Source organism: Spea bombifrons, chromosome 12 (genome assembly GCF_027358695.1).
Source record: "Spea bombifrons isolate aSpeBom1 chromosome 12, aSpeBom1.2.pri, whole genome shotgun sequence".
NCBI classification, from domain to species: domain Eukaryota; kingdom Metazoa; phylum Chordata; class Amphibia; order Anura; family Pelobatidae; genus Spea; species Spea bombifrons.
In genome coordinates this window covers 30,153,320-30,171,673 of record NC_071098.1, presented here as the reverse complement: position 1 = coordinate 30,171,673, position 18,354 = coordinate 30,153,320, and the positions used below count along the sequence as shown (strand labels likewise).

Below are 18,354 nucleotides of genomic sequence, written 5' to 3'. Positions count from 1 at the left end.
CTGGAATTCATATGCTTTCAAATTCAGTGTTTGGTTTGCTGGGCATGATGTGAGTTGCAGTAGAAGGCAGCAGTATTGTCACTGTTTCAATAAAGCTGCATTATTCACAGTACTAGTGCCTGCTACTGAAGGCTTGCCCAAAACAAAGATGGCGGCTGCGCTCTGCCTGGCCCATAAGCGGTGCGCCCGAAAATACATTCCGTTCCTGCTACAGAGACCTAGGTTGTCAGGATGAGCGTTGGCTGAGCAGACACTCACCCAGCAAGGGAGCCGAGACCCGTCTGCTGACTAGGTGAGTAACCCTAAGTCATAAGCAGAGGCTGGGGGCAAAGGTCACTGCAAGGGGTATGACCCCAGGGGCCCCATGTCTGCTAATGAGCAGTGGGTTGCCCTGTAGATGCCCCTGGGGTATTAACTGGTGTGGGAAATGAGTGGCCCTTTAACTATTTGACTGCCAGTGGGCCGGGTGCAGACTTAGCTGCTGTATATGTATGTGTATATATATATATATATATATATATATATATATAAATCCTAATTAGAGACATTAAAATACACATGTAGGTGTTTCCCATTTATTGCGCACAATAATAATGTTGTATTTTATCTTATTTGGTAACGGAGTCGTTTAGTTGATGTAATCATTTATTTCGGCACTTTTATGATGTTTCTGTAAATTATTACTGTCGATTATGTAGTTAAGAAGTCCATATAATTGTATTATTATTGCTATACATTATAATAATTGTTTTAAATGTAAATATTTGTTTTTATGGCACAAATAGATGCGTTGGGGTGACTGGGAAGCTGTGTGATTTATTTAATAATTGTTACAAGTTAACGCTTTTAATAGCCCGGATCAGCCTCTTGTAATGGGGTGCAACGTATGTAGCGTTTATGTGCAAGTAATGGGGGGGGGGTAGAAACCGTACCCCCTAACATACAGTAAGCGGGTATTTGATGGAACGTCGGGGTAGTCCCTGGCGCTGATGATCTCCCGATGGTACCAAGGGCTGAAATATCTCTTCTAGCACAATGGGTGTAGATTAGACCACGGGCTGCCATCCTGTCCAGATCCAGATGGGGGGTGGGGGGCACATAAACTCTTTGGTTTCTTCCTGCTTCCGTTAGAAAGTAAAGGGAACTATTTGGTGGTCGGTGGCTCTCGGTTTGGCTTCCTGCTAGTCCATACTCTTGAGACGTAGCACGAGAGAGGCGAGATCCATGGTGGTTTCTATCATAGAGACATGCAGCATACACCGATGAGCCATAACACTATGACCATCGACAGGTGAAGGGAATAATACGGATAATCTTGTTCTCATGGCGCCAGTCACCGGGGGGGGGGGGATAGATGAGGCAGGGACTGAACATTTTATCCTCAAAGCTAAGCTCATGTGTTAGAAGCAGGAAAAATGGGCAAACGTAAGGATCTGTGAGACTTTGACGAGGGCCAAATTGTGATGATGAGATGACTGGGTCGGAGCATCTCCAGAACTGCAGCTCTTGTGGGGTTTCCCGGTCAAAAGGGGTCCAAGGAAGGAAAAGAGGTGAATCGGAGACAGGGGCATGGGGCGGCCAAGGCTCATTGATGCACGTGGGGGATGAAAACTGTCCCATGCAGTCAAATTCAACAGACGAGCTCCTGTAGCTCAGATTGCTGGAAAAGTTAGTGCTGGTTCCGATAGAAAGGAGTCAGATCACGCAGAGCGTCGCAGCCTCAGACCAGTCAGGGTGCCCACGGTGACCACGTGTTCACTGCCAAAAGCGCCTACAATGGGCCCGGGAGCATAAGAACTGGACCACGGAGCGATGGAAGAAGGTGGCCGGTCTGATGAATCTGTTTTTTGTTTACATCACGTGGATGGCCGGGTGCGTCGCTTACCTGGGGAACACGCGGCACCCGGACGCATCCACAGAGGCCGCACCTCGCAATTTAAAGGATCTGCTCCTGACGTCTTGGTGCAGATACCGCAGCACAGCTTCAGAGGTCTAGTGGAGTCCATGCCTCGACGGGTCAGGGCTGTTTTGGCGGCAATATTAGGCAGGTGGTCGAAATGTTACGGCTGATTGGTGTAAATGCGTACTTGTTATTACAAAAAAAATAAAATAAAGTTGGTGACTTGTTTTGTGTTTGTTTTTTTTGATAGGATGGACATAAAGGACATTTTGCACAAAGGCGATCTGGGTAAGTTCCCCCAAAGTTGCGCACGCAGCTCTCTATGCAGCAGACTGGATACTTAACAGGCGAATTCCTGTGACCTTGGGCTGTATAGAGAGCTTAACTTATTCAGAGCTCATGGTTTGGGGTGGTGGGCTTCCAAACAACATAGGATGGTGTGACAGGAGCAGCTGAATACACCTGCGCTGCCGTAGTGCACATGCGCTCACACTCACCTTTCTGTTACTCTTCCTGATTTTTTTTCCAGGTTCTAGAGAACCCCTTAATCCTCCTTCCCATTGCATGACATTCCAAGAGGAGAAATGTAACGACCGACTGATGGAGCACGACTACTCCGATCAGGGCCAGCCGGTTCGGCAGTTGTCTCCGCTTCTTGCGTCGGCTGCCGCCTGCAACTTGTGCAACAAAAGATTTTCCACCAGCCGCGCTCTCAATTACCACTACGAGCGCTCTCACAATCAGTTGGGGCCTGAAGAAATGCGTTCCCGACGCTGTCCAGACTGTGGCAGATACTTCCCCGGTCTGCTGAGCCTGGAGAAGCACCGGCTACTTCACAGGGGAAAGCGGTCGTTGCAGCTGTCCTACTGGGGCAAGGGGCCGGTGCAGTGCTGCTATTGCGGTAGCTGCTTCAGCAAGCCCGGCAAACTTAAGGAACATCAAAAGACTTGCTTTGAGATCGAAAAACACGAAGATCTCCCGGCACAAGCAGACGGGCAGATGAACTGCTTAGAGTGTGGCATGAGCTTCTTGGACGAGGGAGAGCTGCACCAACACTACATACAGCATGCTCGCGGAGAGCTGTAGAGACGAACGTCCCGCTAGCTCAGGATCCTCTCCGTGTGAACTTGGCCCCCTTTATAGTGTGGTCCTCAAACTTGCTCTGTCTGGGGGGCATTTGAGGTTTGCTTATGAAACGTTCTACCCAGAGGGAATTGTTTGATGCTCAGGCATCCACAAAATTAACATAAAGGGTGACCTGTGTACCCACCTTGGTTTTCTGATGTCTCTCTAAATATATTTTTTATTTTAATGTTAAGTGACTCCATACGTGGCTGAAAAGGACATTAATCCGAGACTTTGCAAATGCGGCCCTCTCAATGATGTAGGATTCCGATGCTGCTCAAGTATCCGATGCCTGATATCGCACGGCAGAAATGGATTCTACAGACACCATCTGTAAAAATAAACGACCGTCGTTTCCCCCTCCCCACCGAAGCCTCGCCGAGGAAAGGCTCCAAATATGAATTTTAAGTCCATAAACAGGGGTCCCGGAGAGTCTCCATTAGGCTAGGCCATTGTAGGTAAGCCGTTGAGGACAAGAGGATTTAGCGAGACTCTACGTGGACCCACAAACTAAATAATGTTGGCGTCTTCTGCAATCTTCATAAAATAAACTTCCTTATAAGGACATATTAAAACATATGAAAAGTATAAACGGACAGCCTTCCTTGTTTGTACGAACTGTACATAGCCTTGTGTTTTAATCCTTTTCATTAATATTATAAGATGTAATATACATGAATATTTTGTCGTCGGTTTACTTTGAGGGTCCGCGTGGAAGCACTCGAGTTCCTTGTTGTCCGCAGCCAGCATGGGTTTTGTGGGTTTGAATCTTTAGAGATAGATTTGGTTCTTTTTTTAATTTCTCTGCGTTTTTTATGTATTCCGCCACATTTGGAGATAAAACTTAATTTAAATTGGAGATTAGATTAAATGTATCCTGGGTGTAACCAGGGATCAGGCGTAGTAAATTACCAAGTGCAGACCCTCGTTCCCCAGGTGGAGATAGCAGCTGGTTTGAAGCACTTTCATTCATCAGCAATAATTGTATGGTTTAACACCTTGAGTAATTGAAAAAATATAACACCCCCCCCCACACCCCCCTACACACACACACACCACAACCTCTAGCACACAAAAGACAATCTTCTGACGTACAACCGAGCCCCAGGGGCCAAATCCAGGAATCGGGAAGTTCACTCACACAACCATACACACACTTACACACTTATTCAGACGCTCACACACTAACACATACCCACCAATACACTAGCATACCGAGACACACAGTATCATACACACTAGTATACTAACACACATAAGCAGACATACACTAACATACGCAGACAAACAAGGCATTCACACTAACATACACAGAGACGCACACGTACAGTCACACTAACGACTCCTCACACACGTCCCACCCTGCGAAGCCTCAGCTGGTCGTTAGTGCAGCCGGTGACGGTACGTGGCCTCGCAGATCCTCGCCTTCTCCCTGAAATCAGGGGCATGCTGCTGTCTTTCTTGGCAGGGGCAATTACCCCTCTGAATCCACTGAGCCGCATTTTATTTTTTTTAAGTTCCCTCTAATTAAATAGGATTTATTATTATTGTTTTTGAAGACGTTTGATTGGTTGGTGCTCTCCTTTTTCCCCCCGGAGCGATCTAATGGTGTAATTAAATACATTGTGTGTATTTATATATTGTCTTTTGTTTCTTGTTGCTCCTCGTTCTCTGACGTACTCTAAGGACTTATTGTTTTCACTGGGTGAGGCTTCTTTACCTTCTTTACTCGGTGTGTCCTCGAGTGAGCAAGAGTGCAAGTGAAACTCGCTCGTCATACATCTGGAGCTCTTGTGTGTTCTTTGTACTGTCTTGGTCGACTCGTGACAAACATCCACGTGGTTGCAATAAAAGGAACTTATTGTCGCTGTTCCAGCTTTAAAACGGGTTTATCGACTTTTTCCAAATCCTACTTTTTCCAGTTTTATTTACTAAATAAACCCCTGTAACCCGCTTTACAGATTACAAAAAAAGCACACTTTGCTAAACATTCCCTTTTCCAATTTTTTTTTCCCCATTTCTACCCGGTCTCCTTCAGCAACCACGTGGATGGAAAGTAAGTTAAAATGCAGTTAGTTTGGATTCCTCGCCTTCGGCCATCAATGATGTATAAACCTGATCCCGCTCCGGGTCGGGGCTAGAAACGGACTTCCCGGCGTGGGTTACCATGTGGCTGCTTTGGATATATTTTATTAGAAGAAAATATATAGATATTAATGATTATATTCTTAAAACATAATCTCAAAGATCTAGAGGATTCCTTATGCAAAATCTACAGCAGATATTACTTTTGCCCGTTGACTTTGGGCTACGCTACGGTTCAAAGGTTTGGGGTCACTGAGCTGTTTTCATGGAAAAAAGGACATTTCTGTTAGTAACATAATTTGCAAAAGGGTTTTCTGACCATCAATTAGCCTTTTAAACTTAAACTTGGATCAGCGAACACAACGTGCCACTGAGTGATGGGAATGATAAAGGGCCATTGGAACACAGGAGTGATGGGAGTGATAAAGGGCCATTGGAACACAGGAGTGATGGGAGTGATAAAGGGCCATTGGAACACAGGAGTGATGGGAGTGATAAAGGGCCATTGGAACACAGGAGTGATGGGTGTGATAAAGGGCCATTGGAACGCAGGAGTGATGGGAGTGATAAAGGGCCATTGGGACACAGGAGTGATGGGAGTGATAAAGGGCCATTGGAACACAGGAGTGATGGGAGTGATAAAGGGCCATTGGGACACAGGAGAAGAGATTCCATTAAAAATCAGCCATTTTCAATCAGCTACAATAGTCATTTACAACATTAACCCCGTCGGCGCTGGATTTCTGATCCATTTCATGGGATTTTAATGGACAATTAAAAAAAGAAAAGCACAAGGGAATTTCCAGGCGACCCCAAACTTTTGAATGATAGTGTAAAAACATAATCTGTGAAGTAACACAGACCGTTCAGTTGCTGGCTACACTGCGGGATAATGAACATTGCGACGTCTAGACCGTACCAGCGAGTTTCTACCTTCCACGGTGCCAGGGGGTAACCTGCCCTTATTTTCTCCCATTGAGTTTGATGACTGGAGCATCGCAAATGCGTAACCTTGCGTTTATCTGCTTTAATCTACCTTCCCCAGCTCACAGCTCATTCATGCGCTGTCGCTCGTACATCATTCACAATCCATCTGATGAGACTTAGATGAGTCGTATCGAAAAAGCTTCCGCCGCATTGGTGAACCTTAAAAACATTCCTGTCTCTGATTAATCCCGAAAACGTGATTTTCTCACATATCAAAACATGCAAAACCTACGCAGCCGGCCACTTCCAAGCGTTTTTGCCTTAAATGCCGGCGTTCTCATACACAGCGGGTCTGTAAAGAATGAATGCTTTAAGCGCCAGCGGGATTCCAGCGCCGAAACGCTACCTTCCTCGGAAACCCATTCCTTACAATTTTAAGAGAAAGCGGTGCCCTCTGGGTGTGCGGCTCCCACCTTAAAGAGCAATGATTCCGCCCCAAAACGTAAGTGAGACTTAATTGCCTTCTTACACAAAATGTTCTGTCTGAGCGTTAGCAGGAAGTATTATTTCTATATAACGTTTAGCGATAATTTGTATCCAGACTGTTACTCTTTTTTGTTTTTATTTTTAAAAATTGTTTTTTGTATTAATTTTTTGTATTTTTATTTCTTTTTCCTGGTTTGACGTGACAGAAAAACGCTATAATATACAATTTTTATAAAATAAGAAAATTACAGAAAATACCATTCATGGTAAAGGTTAGGTTTGAAAATGTATTTAGGAATTTTTTGTGTTTTCCACCCAATTACAATTTAACATTTTAACCCTTTTTTTTATTTATTTTATTTATAGGTGCAGATGGTATTTGGGGTGAGATACGGCGTAATGAGATAAGTAGAAACTTTACCTTTTCACCATAACAACGTAAATGCAGCAAATAATAGCATCATTTTTCCCGGAGGGTACAGCATCCCGACCGGGCCAAATGGAACCGTCCAATCAGAGCATTCCGTTGGTTGCTATGATGATGAGACCACCAGGGTCGCTGTTTATTCCAATTCCCCATTGTATGCCCGTGAATAAAGCTCAAACCCCTCCGTTGATATTCCTTCTAGAAGCGATAGAGTTGAGACTTGCCTGCTTGCGATACCCTGGAGCCGATCCCTGTCTCCATCCACATTAAGTTACTTTTCATAAATGCCGTGCTGATATCAATAAAGGGTTCGCTACGGCTGAGCTCACCCCCCCCTTAACGTTTGTAAACGGGACCCAGGTGGCGCGAGAATCGCTTTAATTTCTGCTAGACGATCTAGCTCCTTCTCCCGCGCCTCTTGAATGTTAGATAAAGGTCAGATCGGAGGGGTAATAAATGAAATAACTGCAGGTTGTATCGGTTCGGTCTCTATGGAAAGTAAGCATATTACTTCATATAAACATTCATTTCTTCCTGCCCCCAGGCGTACGCTCCGGTTTACCAAAGAAACGAAAAGGCTCGGCCCCCACAGGGGTTCTTCTCCTTAACTGCATCATATCGGACTCAGGTAACCGGCCCGCCATGCAATATTCTATCTGCGCTGTAAGGCTTTAACAAATGCATGTACTGAGAGGGTGGTAGATAAGTGGAACAGCCTCCCAGCAGAGGTGGTAGAGGGTAATACAGTGAGGGTATTAAACATGCATGGGATCGGCATACGGCTCCTGAATCTAAGATGAGACCAACGACTGATTAAGGTTTGAGTCTTTACAGCAGGAGAAACAGGGGGCTAGACGGGGGCCGGATGGTTCTAGTCTGTGTCTCTGGTCCTTTATAACGAAGTTGGGGGGGGGCTAAATGTTTCAACTCACAGTTTAGTGAATAAACAACCAACAGTTTATTTATTTTTAATAATAATAAAAGTGATTCTCAAGGAAAAAGCGAGTGAAGCCGTTTATCGCCCATCCGACAGAACCTGGCGCTTTTCGCTCCTCCGTTCTGAAAAGATTTACTTTTCTCGAGAGCACTTTGCGGGTTTTGTTTTTTTATTTTTTCTGCATTTTTTTGAAGCCTTTTAGCACTTTAACTCCAGATGGTTGAACGACAGAAAAAAAAAAAAAAAAAAAAGAGTAGTGAGGAGCCGGGTAAACAGATTTAGCGATGGCTGCGAAGCTATAGGAAGGCTCCACGGGGGCCGCAGAGGCTTTGCGACGATCGGGGGCTTGCTTATTGCCGATCCGTAGCCCCCCTAAATCTAGCTTCAGCTACAACACTAATCACAATGCCGAGCCCCCCCCCTTCGGCTACACGGGGCTCATATTTTATGTATGGCCCCTCCAGAGCCCGGGGCCCTGATACACGGACCGCCGTAAGGTATAACAGATGCCGAGGACACAGATCCTCAGCGTGATGATAATTACGGCGTTCCATCAAACATGTTTATTAAAGCCCACATTTTCACGTGCCCCCCCCCCGGTTTTGTTGCAGCGTCGGCCGTAATGAGAAGACATTTGCTACCCAATTCCAGCTTTAATAGGAGAAAAAATTCCTATTCCCGGCTGTATTATTGGAAGAAGCGAAACGCGTTGCCGCAATCCACCCTGGAATTTTATTTTATTTATTATTTTTTATTATTTTTTTTATTTTTTTTAGGTAACGTTATTAGATACAATTTTCGGAAGCACTTTTGTTTTTCGGTTATTATGTTCTTGTCTCGACTGCCCCTCTGAGAGAATCCGATCCACAAACAGAATTTAAGAATCTGCTTTCATAGTCCTACGGAGACGGAGAGCTCCGTGGGGAATGCAGACTCTTCCCCCGCATCTTAAAGGAGCGCGAGGAAAGCAAAACGATATAAAAATACAATGTTACCCCCGAGCAATTAAACGATCCGTTCTATAACAACAAAGCTTTCCCGGTCAGAAGTAGCGATATTCTTATAAAGGGGTCTTTCCTCTTTAGTTCAACACGAATAAGATGTAATCTAAGGATGTTCTGCTATACTAATGGGGGTGGTAGATAAGTGGAACAGCCTCCCAGCAGAAGCGAGGGAATGTAACCATGCATGGGATAGGCATATGGCTCCTGAATCTAAGGCTGATTCAGGTTTGAGTCTTTACGGAAAGAGAAACGGGCCGGATGGGGCCGATCTGTTGGCAAATTCTGTGTTTCTATATAATTAGGAAAAAAAGTGTGGCATAAAAGTCACCCCCCCACCCCAATACCCTATGGGGGGGGCAAAAACACACAATTCTGACCGACCCTTCATCACTACCTATAAGGTCCTTGCTTGGTCACTGCTATTTTTTCCCATATATTTTTGTTTGAATTATTTATTGATTATTTATGTGTATGGCACCATCCTATTCTGTAGCGCAGTACAAAAGGTAAACCAGACATGACAAGTCATACATTGAGGAGGAGCGGCTCAGCCTAGAAGCTTTAGAGAATTCCTTTATTTTATTCTATATTCATATCATTTATTATATATTTATCTGATTTATTATATATTTTATAATAATGATGTTGTGCCTGCGTTGCGTGTAATTATACATCGATTATTGTTTCTCTTTTCTAGAAGCTTCTGCGATAACAGAAGGTCTCCCGTGGATTATGTTTTCACCGTTTCCCAGAACTTAAATGTCGGCTATATTACGTTTATTTACCCAGGAGCGGGGTGGGGGCACGATCTACATCCCGGTGCGCCTCGGAAACCAAGGACAGCAGGTACCTCCAGTGATTATTATATATATATAACAGTATATCATGTATATATTATGTCAGGATTCCTCCCCCGGGGGTAATGTCTCTTGTGCCCTCTAGTGGCAGCACAGTGCATGTCGCTGCTACGGGACATCGCTGCTCTCTCGCTGGTGACATCGATCTTCTGATCCCGAGCGGACCCCCTTTCTGAAGTCTGTGGGGGCTCACTTTGGGGAAAATGGGAAAGCTTTAATCTTTCCAGCCCAAGCCGTCACGGGTTAAAGCACAAGAACCGATCCTTTAACGATAGGTGCCGTTATTGTAATCGGCGAACGTAGACCCGTGGGCTTCTTGGGGCAGTCGTTCTCGTCTACTTAAATCTGTTTTTTTGCAATAGTTGGGTTTTCTTGTTGTCTTTCTCTTTCACTTGTGTAAAGGATCTAGAATAACAATGACTTTAGGTAGTGTTTATACCTTGACTGGATCCTCTGTGTGCTCTTTATTGGCTTTTTTGGGGGGGGGGCAATCCTTGAAGGTGTGATTGCCACGTTGGGCCGGGGCTGGGTGGTCCAAACTGATCTTGCAGTCTGACAAAGGTGTTTTGTGTCCTGGTTCTCGTGCCGGTGGGGACCATCCATGAGGGGACATGGGGTCAGGTCTCGTCCCCTGCCTATGTTCTGGTTCTTCTATCCGTGTTCTAGCTCAGATTAAAATACTCCTGGTCATATATTGATCGTTATCGCGGCGCGTTTACCCCAGGGCTCCGGGTGTAATATGTTGTGTTATGCGCAGGCACGGCACTGGTTAAGGCGCTCCGGGTCCGTCAATGTCTGAGTCTCTACAAGAACATGAAGCTTGACTTTTCCCCAAACGCTGGAAAGCGTGAGAAGCCCGCGTCCTCGGCGAGTCCCTCGTTACGACCGATCACCTCCGCAGATTGGGCGTGTAATGAATCTGGATTAATCTGGAATTAGATCTGGAAAGGGCTGAGCTTATTTTGTACTTGATGAGCTGTTCAAAGTGTGATAAGTTCACCCCGCCGAGACTGCAAATCGAGGGCGATAATTACGCCGGTGGAGTTAAATGCTCAGAGTTTCAGCTTGCTCTGTAAGCTAATCGAGGTGGAATCCTGTATACAGATCCTAACAATTCCTTGGCGCGAGAGGGGGGTAGATAAGCGGAACAGCCTCCCAGGAGAGGTGGTAGAGGGTAATACAGTGAGGGGTATTAAACATGCATGGGATAGACATACGGCTCCTGAATCTAAGACGAGACCAACGACTGATTAAGGTTTGAGTCTTTACAGCAGGAGAAACGAGCAGACTAGACGGGGGCCGATCTGCCGGCAGGTTCTATGTTTTTAATACACAATATTTTCCATTTATTTAATGAAAAAGAATAAACAAGCAAAAGGTCAAATGTTTAAAAGGACACAAAAAAAAAACCTAAAATAAAACCGGCGCATTTGCTTAAAACAAACAAGAACGAACGGCGTGTTTATCGCACAAATCCCCGCCGGTCCCCGGCGCTCTAAAACGCTAAAAGTAAAGCCCTGATGTATTTAAAAGCACCGAATAATCAGCCGTTGTGGAACTACTATGTCAAAACACTGGCTAGATATGTCTGCTGCTTAATAATAGGGTTGTTCACTAAATAAAATAAATTGCTTCTGTAGCCGGCGTGCTCCAGTCCCTCGGGTGAAAATAAAGCACCAATAAAATCCATAATTTAAGCTAAATGCATTAGTGAAATGATTTAGATGTTTAGAAGTAAAATACATGTACGCGGCCGACGTGCCCATGGAGTGGGATCTCCTGAAACTTCCAGGCCGGAGAAAGACGGGCATAAATATAGTTTACGGTCCTCGTGACGTTACTCGCGCGGATCACGTCTTCTTCGGAGTAATAAGAGCAGAACGACGCGCGGGGGCCGAGAACGTTAGTACAGAGGAATATTCTTGAGCGAAGAACCCCAACGTCAGGATTTGAGTTCTTCCTCTGTGAAGGTTGAGGGCGAGAGCATCCTTGGGTCACACCTTGCACGGGTCATGGACCTGCTGAGTCCTCAATGACGTTGGACTATGACGATGGCCAAGGCCAACACTGCCGCCATTCTATATTTGAATTAACTCGCATTCTAATACGTTTGGGGGTCACCAGGTTCCCTTGCTTTGATATAAATTCATTGAAGGAAGGTTCCTTGGCACCACTGAATGTTTGATCATGATTTTTAGCACCCATGATGCTCAGGCTTGGCTCTTCAACCAGTTTTGGGTCTTGATGGGAACCCGTGTTACGTTCATTAGCCCCTGAAAGTCAGAAGTGCCGAGCGACACTGCCAAGATCCGTTGTGAGATTGCCCAAGAAGTTGAAGATCTAGAGCATGGACTCTATGACACGGATAGAGAGGAACATAAGTTGGAGAGGAACCTAGAAGTGGCTAACCAGGCCAGGTTTCCATATGTCCAAAGCTACTGGAGGCCACGTACTTTATAAAATTACTTTGCCTGGCCAAGATGGCATCACTGGGATCCGTGTGAGCTGGCTGTGGATGAATTACTGTAACATACAACGTTCCGTGTTTCGTCGGAAGAGGTTCTAGAATCAACACGTTTCTATTGGGAACCATCAGCTGTCCAACCCCCTGTTACTGCCCAGGAATGAGATGCTATGCAGGAGAATTGGCCCCTATGTATATCAGAGGGAAGCAATAATAGAACTAATAAGACTTAGTCCACCCCGGCTGTTTTTGGACAATGGTGTCTATCACTCTGGGCTGGCCGTTCCGTCGTCAGGGTAAGGAAAGCTTCAGCATTCATCATTTGTAGAATTACAGATTGCCCGTTCCTGGCAAACACGGCAGCTCACATTAAATAATATATTTGCTTCCACGCATCATATTTTTTTCCCCTTTAAAAAATATAATAAAACAAGCCAAATTTCATAAAATGACCCAAGATTAAAGACTTCCAAATGTCTACAAGGGGTCACGGAGCTTATTTGATGCAAAGCCTCTTACAGACAAAAGAAGCGTCCAGGCCGTAGATCTTACCCGGCAAGAGGCCAAACCTCAGCTAGAAAGTCTCAATTTAGTGAAAATACATCAAAATACGACATATAATTTACAGACTTTAAATCACCGCGACATTAAAGGCCAGCAGGAGCCATTTCACATAAAGACACCGTGATTTAGAACGTATTCTATTAAATTTCAGACTAATAATCAGGTGGCTTAAAAAAAAAAAAAAGCAATGTCCATTATATCTGCCGCTGGAACAAACGGAGTACGAGAATAAAATATTTCAAAGGATTAATAAAAAAATAAAAAAAATCCTGCCCGCTCTTGTACGCCATTGATCTAAATGTTGTTTTTTAGATATATTTACAGAAAAATCCATCGCTCGTCGTGCTGGTCTGGATTTTATTCCTTATTTCACTTCCTTTTAAAGTGAACATTAATAATAATGTCATACCTCCCATCATACCAAATGGGCCGAGAGGGGAACGTTTTATTTAAGGGGGTGACATTAGAGACAGGGTGGGTGGTGGGGGGGGGGCGAGGCTTTACAAAATATGACTCGGTGATAATTCATATAACTATGGAGTTTAGATGAAGAATAATGTATTCATTTGCACAAGTGTGTTTAGCCATTCCTTTTTGTTTCTATACACATTATCGGGGCGTTTAGGGCTGTAGAACCCTGCGATACCCTCATACCCAGCAAACATTCTGACCTCCTAGAAAAGAGGCGGAGAGGGAGAGGGAGGGGGGGCACAGGGGTTTGGGTCCCAATAAGGGACTGGTCTTCCTGAATAGGGACACTTGGGATGTATCCCATAGGCGCTGATGCTGTAGGATTAGAATATGGCCAAACCAGACAGTTGGACGCTAGGTATGGCTGTCGGAAAGAACTATTCTGCGTGTAGGGCAAGGTTTGCCCCGGAGTCTCCGGCTGAAATCCTGCATTCCCGGAGTCTCTGGGTGACTTTCGTCTTTTTCCAGGAAACGGATTCCATTCCACCGGGAGACTCTTATTCACAGACCCCATTGTTCCAAAACAAGTTTTTCTTAAAAAAAAAATATATATATATTTTATTTTGCCATTTTTTCCATGTAATTTACAAATGCGTTATTTGCCCCATTGAGATACATAAAATCTCGATAGACCTGGAGGTAACTAGACCAACGCGTTAATAGCTGTTCCCGGTTGCACCAAGGGCCATAAATAAATTCTGCAACAGCTCCTCGCTATTAATAAATGCTTTTTATTTTATTTTTTATTTTTTATTTTTAAGAAATTCACTGCGTTCTCCCGGTGACATAAATGCAAACCTTTGGATTGCGGTACAGACAGCGGGTTCCCAGGGAAGGATTAGCTTGTCAAATATATCATAAAAAAACCCATCCCTAAGAACCAATAAATGCGACTTTAAGCCTAAGGAAGGGCCTATCATTTCACAAAGAGATTTTCTGGCTCAGCCGTTATCCCGGCGCGCAGGACACTTTCAATGGATTTTGGCTAAACTGTCAAAGGTTTTGTGAAGGACTTTTGCTTTTTTTCCCCGCGTATTACTTCTTTTCTTCCTTTCTACTTTTTTTGTGCTCTTTGACACCATTTTTTTATGTTATACCGAGCAAGAAATTAAAGTGGAGGTGGATGAGAAGAATGAACTCTCCATGTGGGGCCATCCTGTTTCTCGTTGGGGTATCGGGCATCATGTAAATGTTGACTTAATCCCTTTGTTTAAATAACTAAGATCAAAGAAGCTTACAGATCATTACGGGATTTATTTCTAGCCACCATTTATGTTCTCTACTGCAGCTGAGATCAGAGAATATGGAGTAGAATGTCCGTGCCGAGGACTCCTTTTAGAGTAGATGAGGCACTTGACCACGAATTCCTTGGAAGATGGGTAGATGAAGCTTCATGTTATTTCCAACCATAACTGCCCACTTTCCACTCATGTTTGACCTTAGTCTCAGCATTTTTGGCCATGCTTTCCCTATCCCAGGCCAATGACCCATCTACAAACCATTTTGTCCCTTAAGGGCATACTAAGGCCACATCTGTCTACCGTTACCAGGTGGTATGGAGAGGTGCATTGTATGATCTATCCAACAGGTATGGAGGAACATGAGTAAGGGCTTAGGTGGTGCTAGTGGTTGTAGAACATGGAAGAAGCCTGAATTTGATCTTCTCTCCCTCCCAGAATACTGCCTTATTTAACCCATACCCCACATGAGAATAATGGAGGGTTTCCATGCAACATCATAACATCTGGCCCTATTGGCGAAAGTATTCTTTTAGAAGAACTCCATGCTATAAAGCAAGTGGCCACTTGTTGAGGACCTTGCCATTCTTTGGGCCAAACTTCGAAAAATGTAGACAAAAGTGTGACTTACGCCTCAAAAACATCCCACTTAGAAAAGGAGCTTTAGATATTTTCTCTAAATGCCTCTTATCTTCGGTGGAAAGGTTCAAAAAACTCTTCTTCCTCATCCACGTGCTAAAAAACATAAACTATATCCAATGAAAAGCAATAGGCAAAGTTCTGGATTATGTTTGTTAGATACGGGTTCCTTTGAACGTTACTTGCTTAGCGAGGTCACTGCACCAGGCAGGCCGGAGGACAGAGGTCCGTCGGTGGCGGTGAAACAGAGGTTAACGGCAAGTGGCCGGCTGTAACGCAGTCGTGTCTTAGCACGCGGGCTGCCTGCCCGGTAATTAAGCCATTCATCATCTCCAGATAGAAAGTCATTCAATCTTCTGGCTTAGTCATGAGACCTGTTGGATGGATACAGTAACGATTAACTCTGTTCCGAGAACCGAGACCTGCTCCATCTTCATTGAGCGATAAAACAAGTGTCATCCTGAAGAACCGTAATATACCTCCTGTTTATGTTATCTCTTCAAAAAAAGAGTTCCCTACAAACATGAACATGCGCGCCCGCAATACGGAGCAGTCCATTTAGAACCCATTTCCTGCTGTTTCTATACACATTATCGGGGCTTTTAGGGCTGTAGAACCCTGCGATCCCCTCATACCCAGCAAACATTCTGACCTCCTAGAAAAGAGGGGGCATCAGGGGAGGAAAGAGAGGCACTTGGGAATTATACTTCACTCTGGAGTGTCTTCCCATCCCGAAACATTCTAATTTATTGCCCGCTTCGCACATCTTTCGCCTTATTTTGAAAGTGATCCAGGACTTCAATGAGAAGAGGACTTTCCGTTGAGAAGAAGGGTCAGTAAGACCTGTTACCAGTAAAGAGGACCAAGAACTGTCCACATGGAATAACTACGGAACTCGAAATGTTTCAGCCTGATAGAACTCAGAGGCAGCGTCCATGTTGGCCAGGTCTTCGTGGTTCTACTTTCTTTCTCAGATGGTGGACCTTGAACGTTCTCGCGCTGTGTCGGTTTACCGCGTTACCCCGAGTAACAATGTTTCCTCTCTCCCCGCATTACTTCCTCGGAGCGTTTGCCTTATCTCGATCCCGTTGGTATGCAGTCGGCGCGCCCGCCTTCAGATTGCTTTTTCATACCTGGCTTGTTCTCCTTCAGAGTTCATTTACCTTTATTGGATCGCTCGCTCTGCCTGGACTTTTGTCCCTTGGAAGCAGGAAGACTCTCGTCTGTCTCAGAGATTTCCTTTTGATTAAAGATTCTTTTAACATTTTTATTATGAAATTTTGCCCGAAAGGATATGAGCGTTCTTTTTGTTTGTTTTTGTAGATTTCCCATGTTTTACTAATAGTGTATTTAGGGTGCATTTATTATCATGTCCATGGCAGCCTCGCTCTGTGAATGCTTTCATTTTCATTCTTTAAAATATATATATAAAAAAAAAACTTTCAAGAGAAGCTTCAGCTCCAGAGCTGCAGCAGAACACCTTCCACGGTTCACAGCCCTGATTGGCTTTTTAAGGCAGCCAATAGGCAGAAAGAAAGCAATTCCATTGAAATAAATGGTAGAGACTTCCGTACATGCGTATAGGGCGGTGTGTGGGGGGGGTCTCATTAGACACCCCCAGCCCCCCCACAAGGCTCGATGGCACAGTGCTGGACTTGCCTAATAAACTTGGTGCAGCCCCTGGAATCCCCAAGCTTCCCCCAGACAGGTGATTATCATTGACTTTTTTCTCAATAAGCTAATGTTTTGTACAGTTACTTTCCCATGGACTCCAATTCCCATCATCCCCCTGCTCTAGACAATGGCCGTTGCAGTTGAGGATGCGTAAGATTCCTTAGGCGATGCGCTAATTACCTTTCTTATTGTCTTCCGCGCGTTTTTCCTTATAAATCATCTTTTATTCCCCGGGAATGCGCGTCGCTGCGTCCTTTCTCTCGTTAATTACTCTCCAGCTCGTCTTCTGTGCTTGGAGTCGTTAGATGAAGTTCATTTATAACCCGGCCTTTATGCCGCCTACAGAGCATTAAGAAGAAGCGGTTTCGGCTCTTTCCGCATCCATCAGGTGAGTTATAAGGGGCAGCCGGGAAAAAAAAAGGCACAGGAGTGACGGCTGAAAAAGGATAATGGATCCCGGCCGTGGGTAATAACGGAGAAAAAGAACCCATTAACCATCTCCTGCCCCCCCCGCTCCAACTGCCTCGCAGTACACGAAAAAAGAAGGTCCTCAAACACATTTAGTTTTAGTTCATTGAACTAAATTTTACTGCATTTTATAAATATTTTTTTTACAATGTATAAATCTTATATTTTATACGCTATACCGTTCTACACGCTGTCACTCAAAGGTTTGGGGTCACTCAGCTGTTTTCATGGCTGTAACATAATTACAAAAGGGTTTCTAACCATCAATTAACCTTTTAAATGTGGATCAGCAAACACAACGTGCCATTGGGACACAGGAGTGATGGGAGTGATAAAGGGCCATTGGGACACAGGGAGTGATGGGAGTGATAAAGGGCCATTGGGACACAGGAGTGATGGGAGTGATAAAGGGCCATTGGAACACAGGAGTGATGGGAGTGATAAAGGGCCATTGGGACACAGAGAGTGATGGGAGTGATAAAGGGCCATTGGGACACAGGAGTGATGGGAGTGATAAAGGGCCATTGGAACACAGGAGTGATGGGAGTGATAAAGGGGCCATTGGAACATAGGAGTGATGGGAGTGATAAAGGGCCATTGGGACACAGGAGTGATGGGAGTGATAAAGGGCCATTGGGACACAGGGAGTGATGGGAGTGATAAAGGGTCATTGCGACACAGGGAGTGATGGGAGTGATAAAGGGCAATTGGAACACAGGAGTGATGGGAGTGATGTACGCCTTTGAAGAGATTCCATTAGAAATCAGCCGTTTCCAGCTATAATAGTCATTTACAACACTTACAGACTCAAACCTTAATCAGTCGTTGGTCTCGTCTTAGATTCAGGAGCCGTATGTCTATCCCATGCATGTTTAATACCCCTCTCTGTATTACCCTCTTCCACTTCTACTGGGAGGCTGTTCCACATATCTACCTCCTTGTCAGTAAATTAATTCTATGGACTCTGTAAGTTATTACTCAAACCCCTCGCCGTTTAATATGGCCGTTCTTATAAAGAATACTCGTCGTGTGCATCTCCCCCCCCTCCGGCTGCGAGAGTCGCCGTTGCTGGTTTTTCTCTGCTAATT

The 18,354-nt window shown here is 44.7% G+C and overlaps 1 protein-coding gene across 1 annotated transcript; it reads left to right on the top strand.

Annotated features, from left to right (window-relative positions):
- Positions 1-193: 193 nt before the first annotated feature.
- ZNF576 (zinc finger protein 576) lies at positions 194-3,022 on the top strand. Its single transcript, XM_053452310.1, has 3 exons — positions 194-292; positions 2,151-2,188; positions 2,430-3,022. The coding sequence occupies exons 2-3, from the start codon at positions 2,152-2,154 to the stop codon at positions 2,984-2,986; spliced, it is 594 nt and encodes a 197-aa protein (XP_053308285.1). The 5' UTR covers positions 194-292; position 2,151; the 3' UTR covers positions 2,987-3,022.
- The last annotated feature ends 15,332 nt before the right edge of the window (positions 3,023-18,354 follow it).

Coding starts and splice junctions, on each gene's coding strand:
- ZNF576 (XM_053452310.1), top strand. CDS start 2,152: ATGGACATAAAGGACATTTTGCACAAAGGCGATCTGG. Junction 2,189..2,429: donor TTTGCACAAAGGCGATCTGG/GTAAGTTCCCCC, acceptor TTTTTTTTCCAG/GTTCTAGAGAACCCCTTAAT.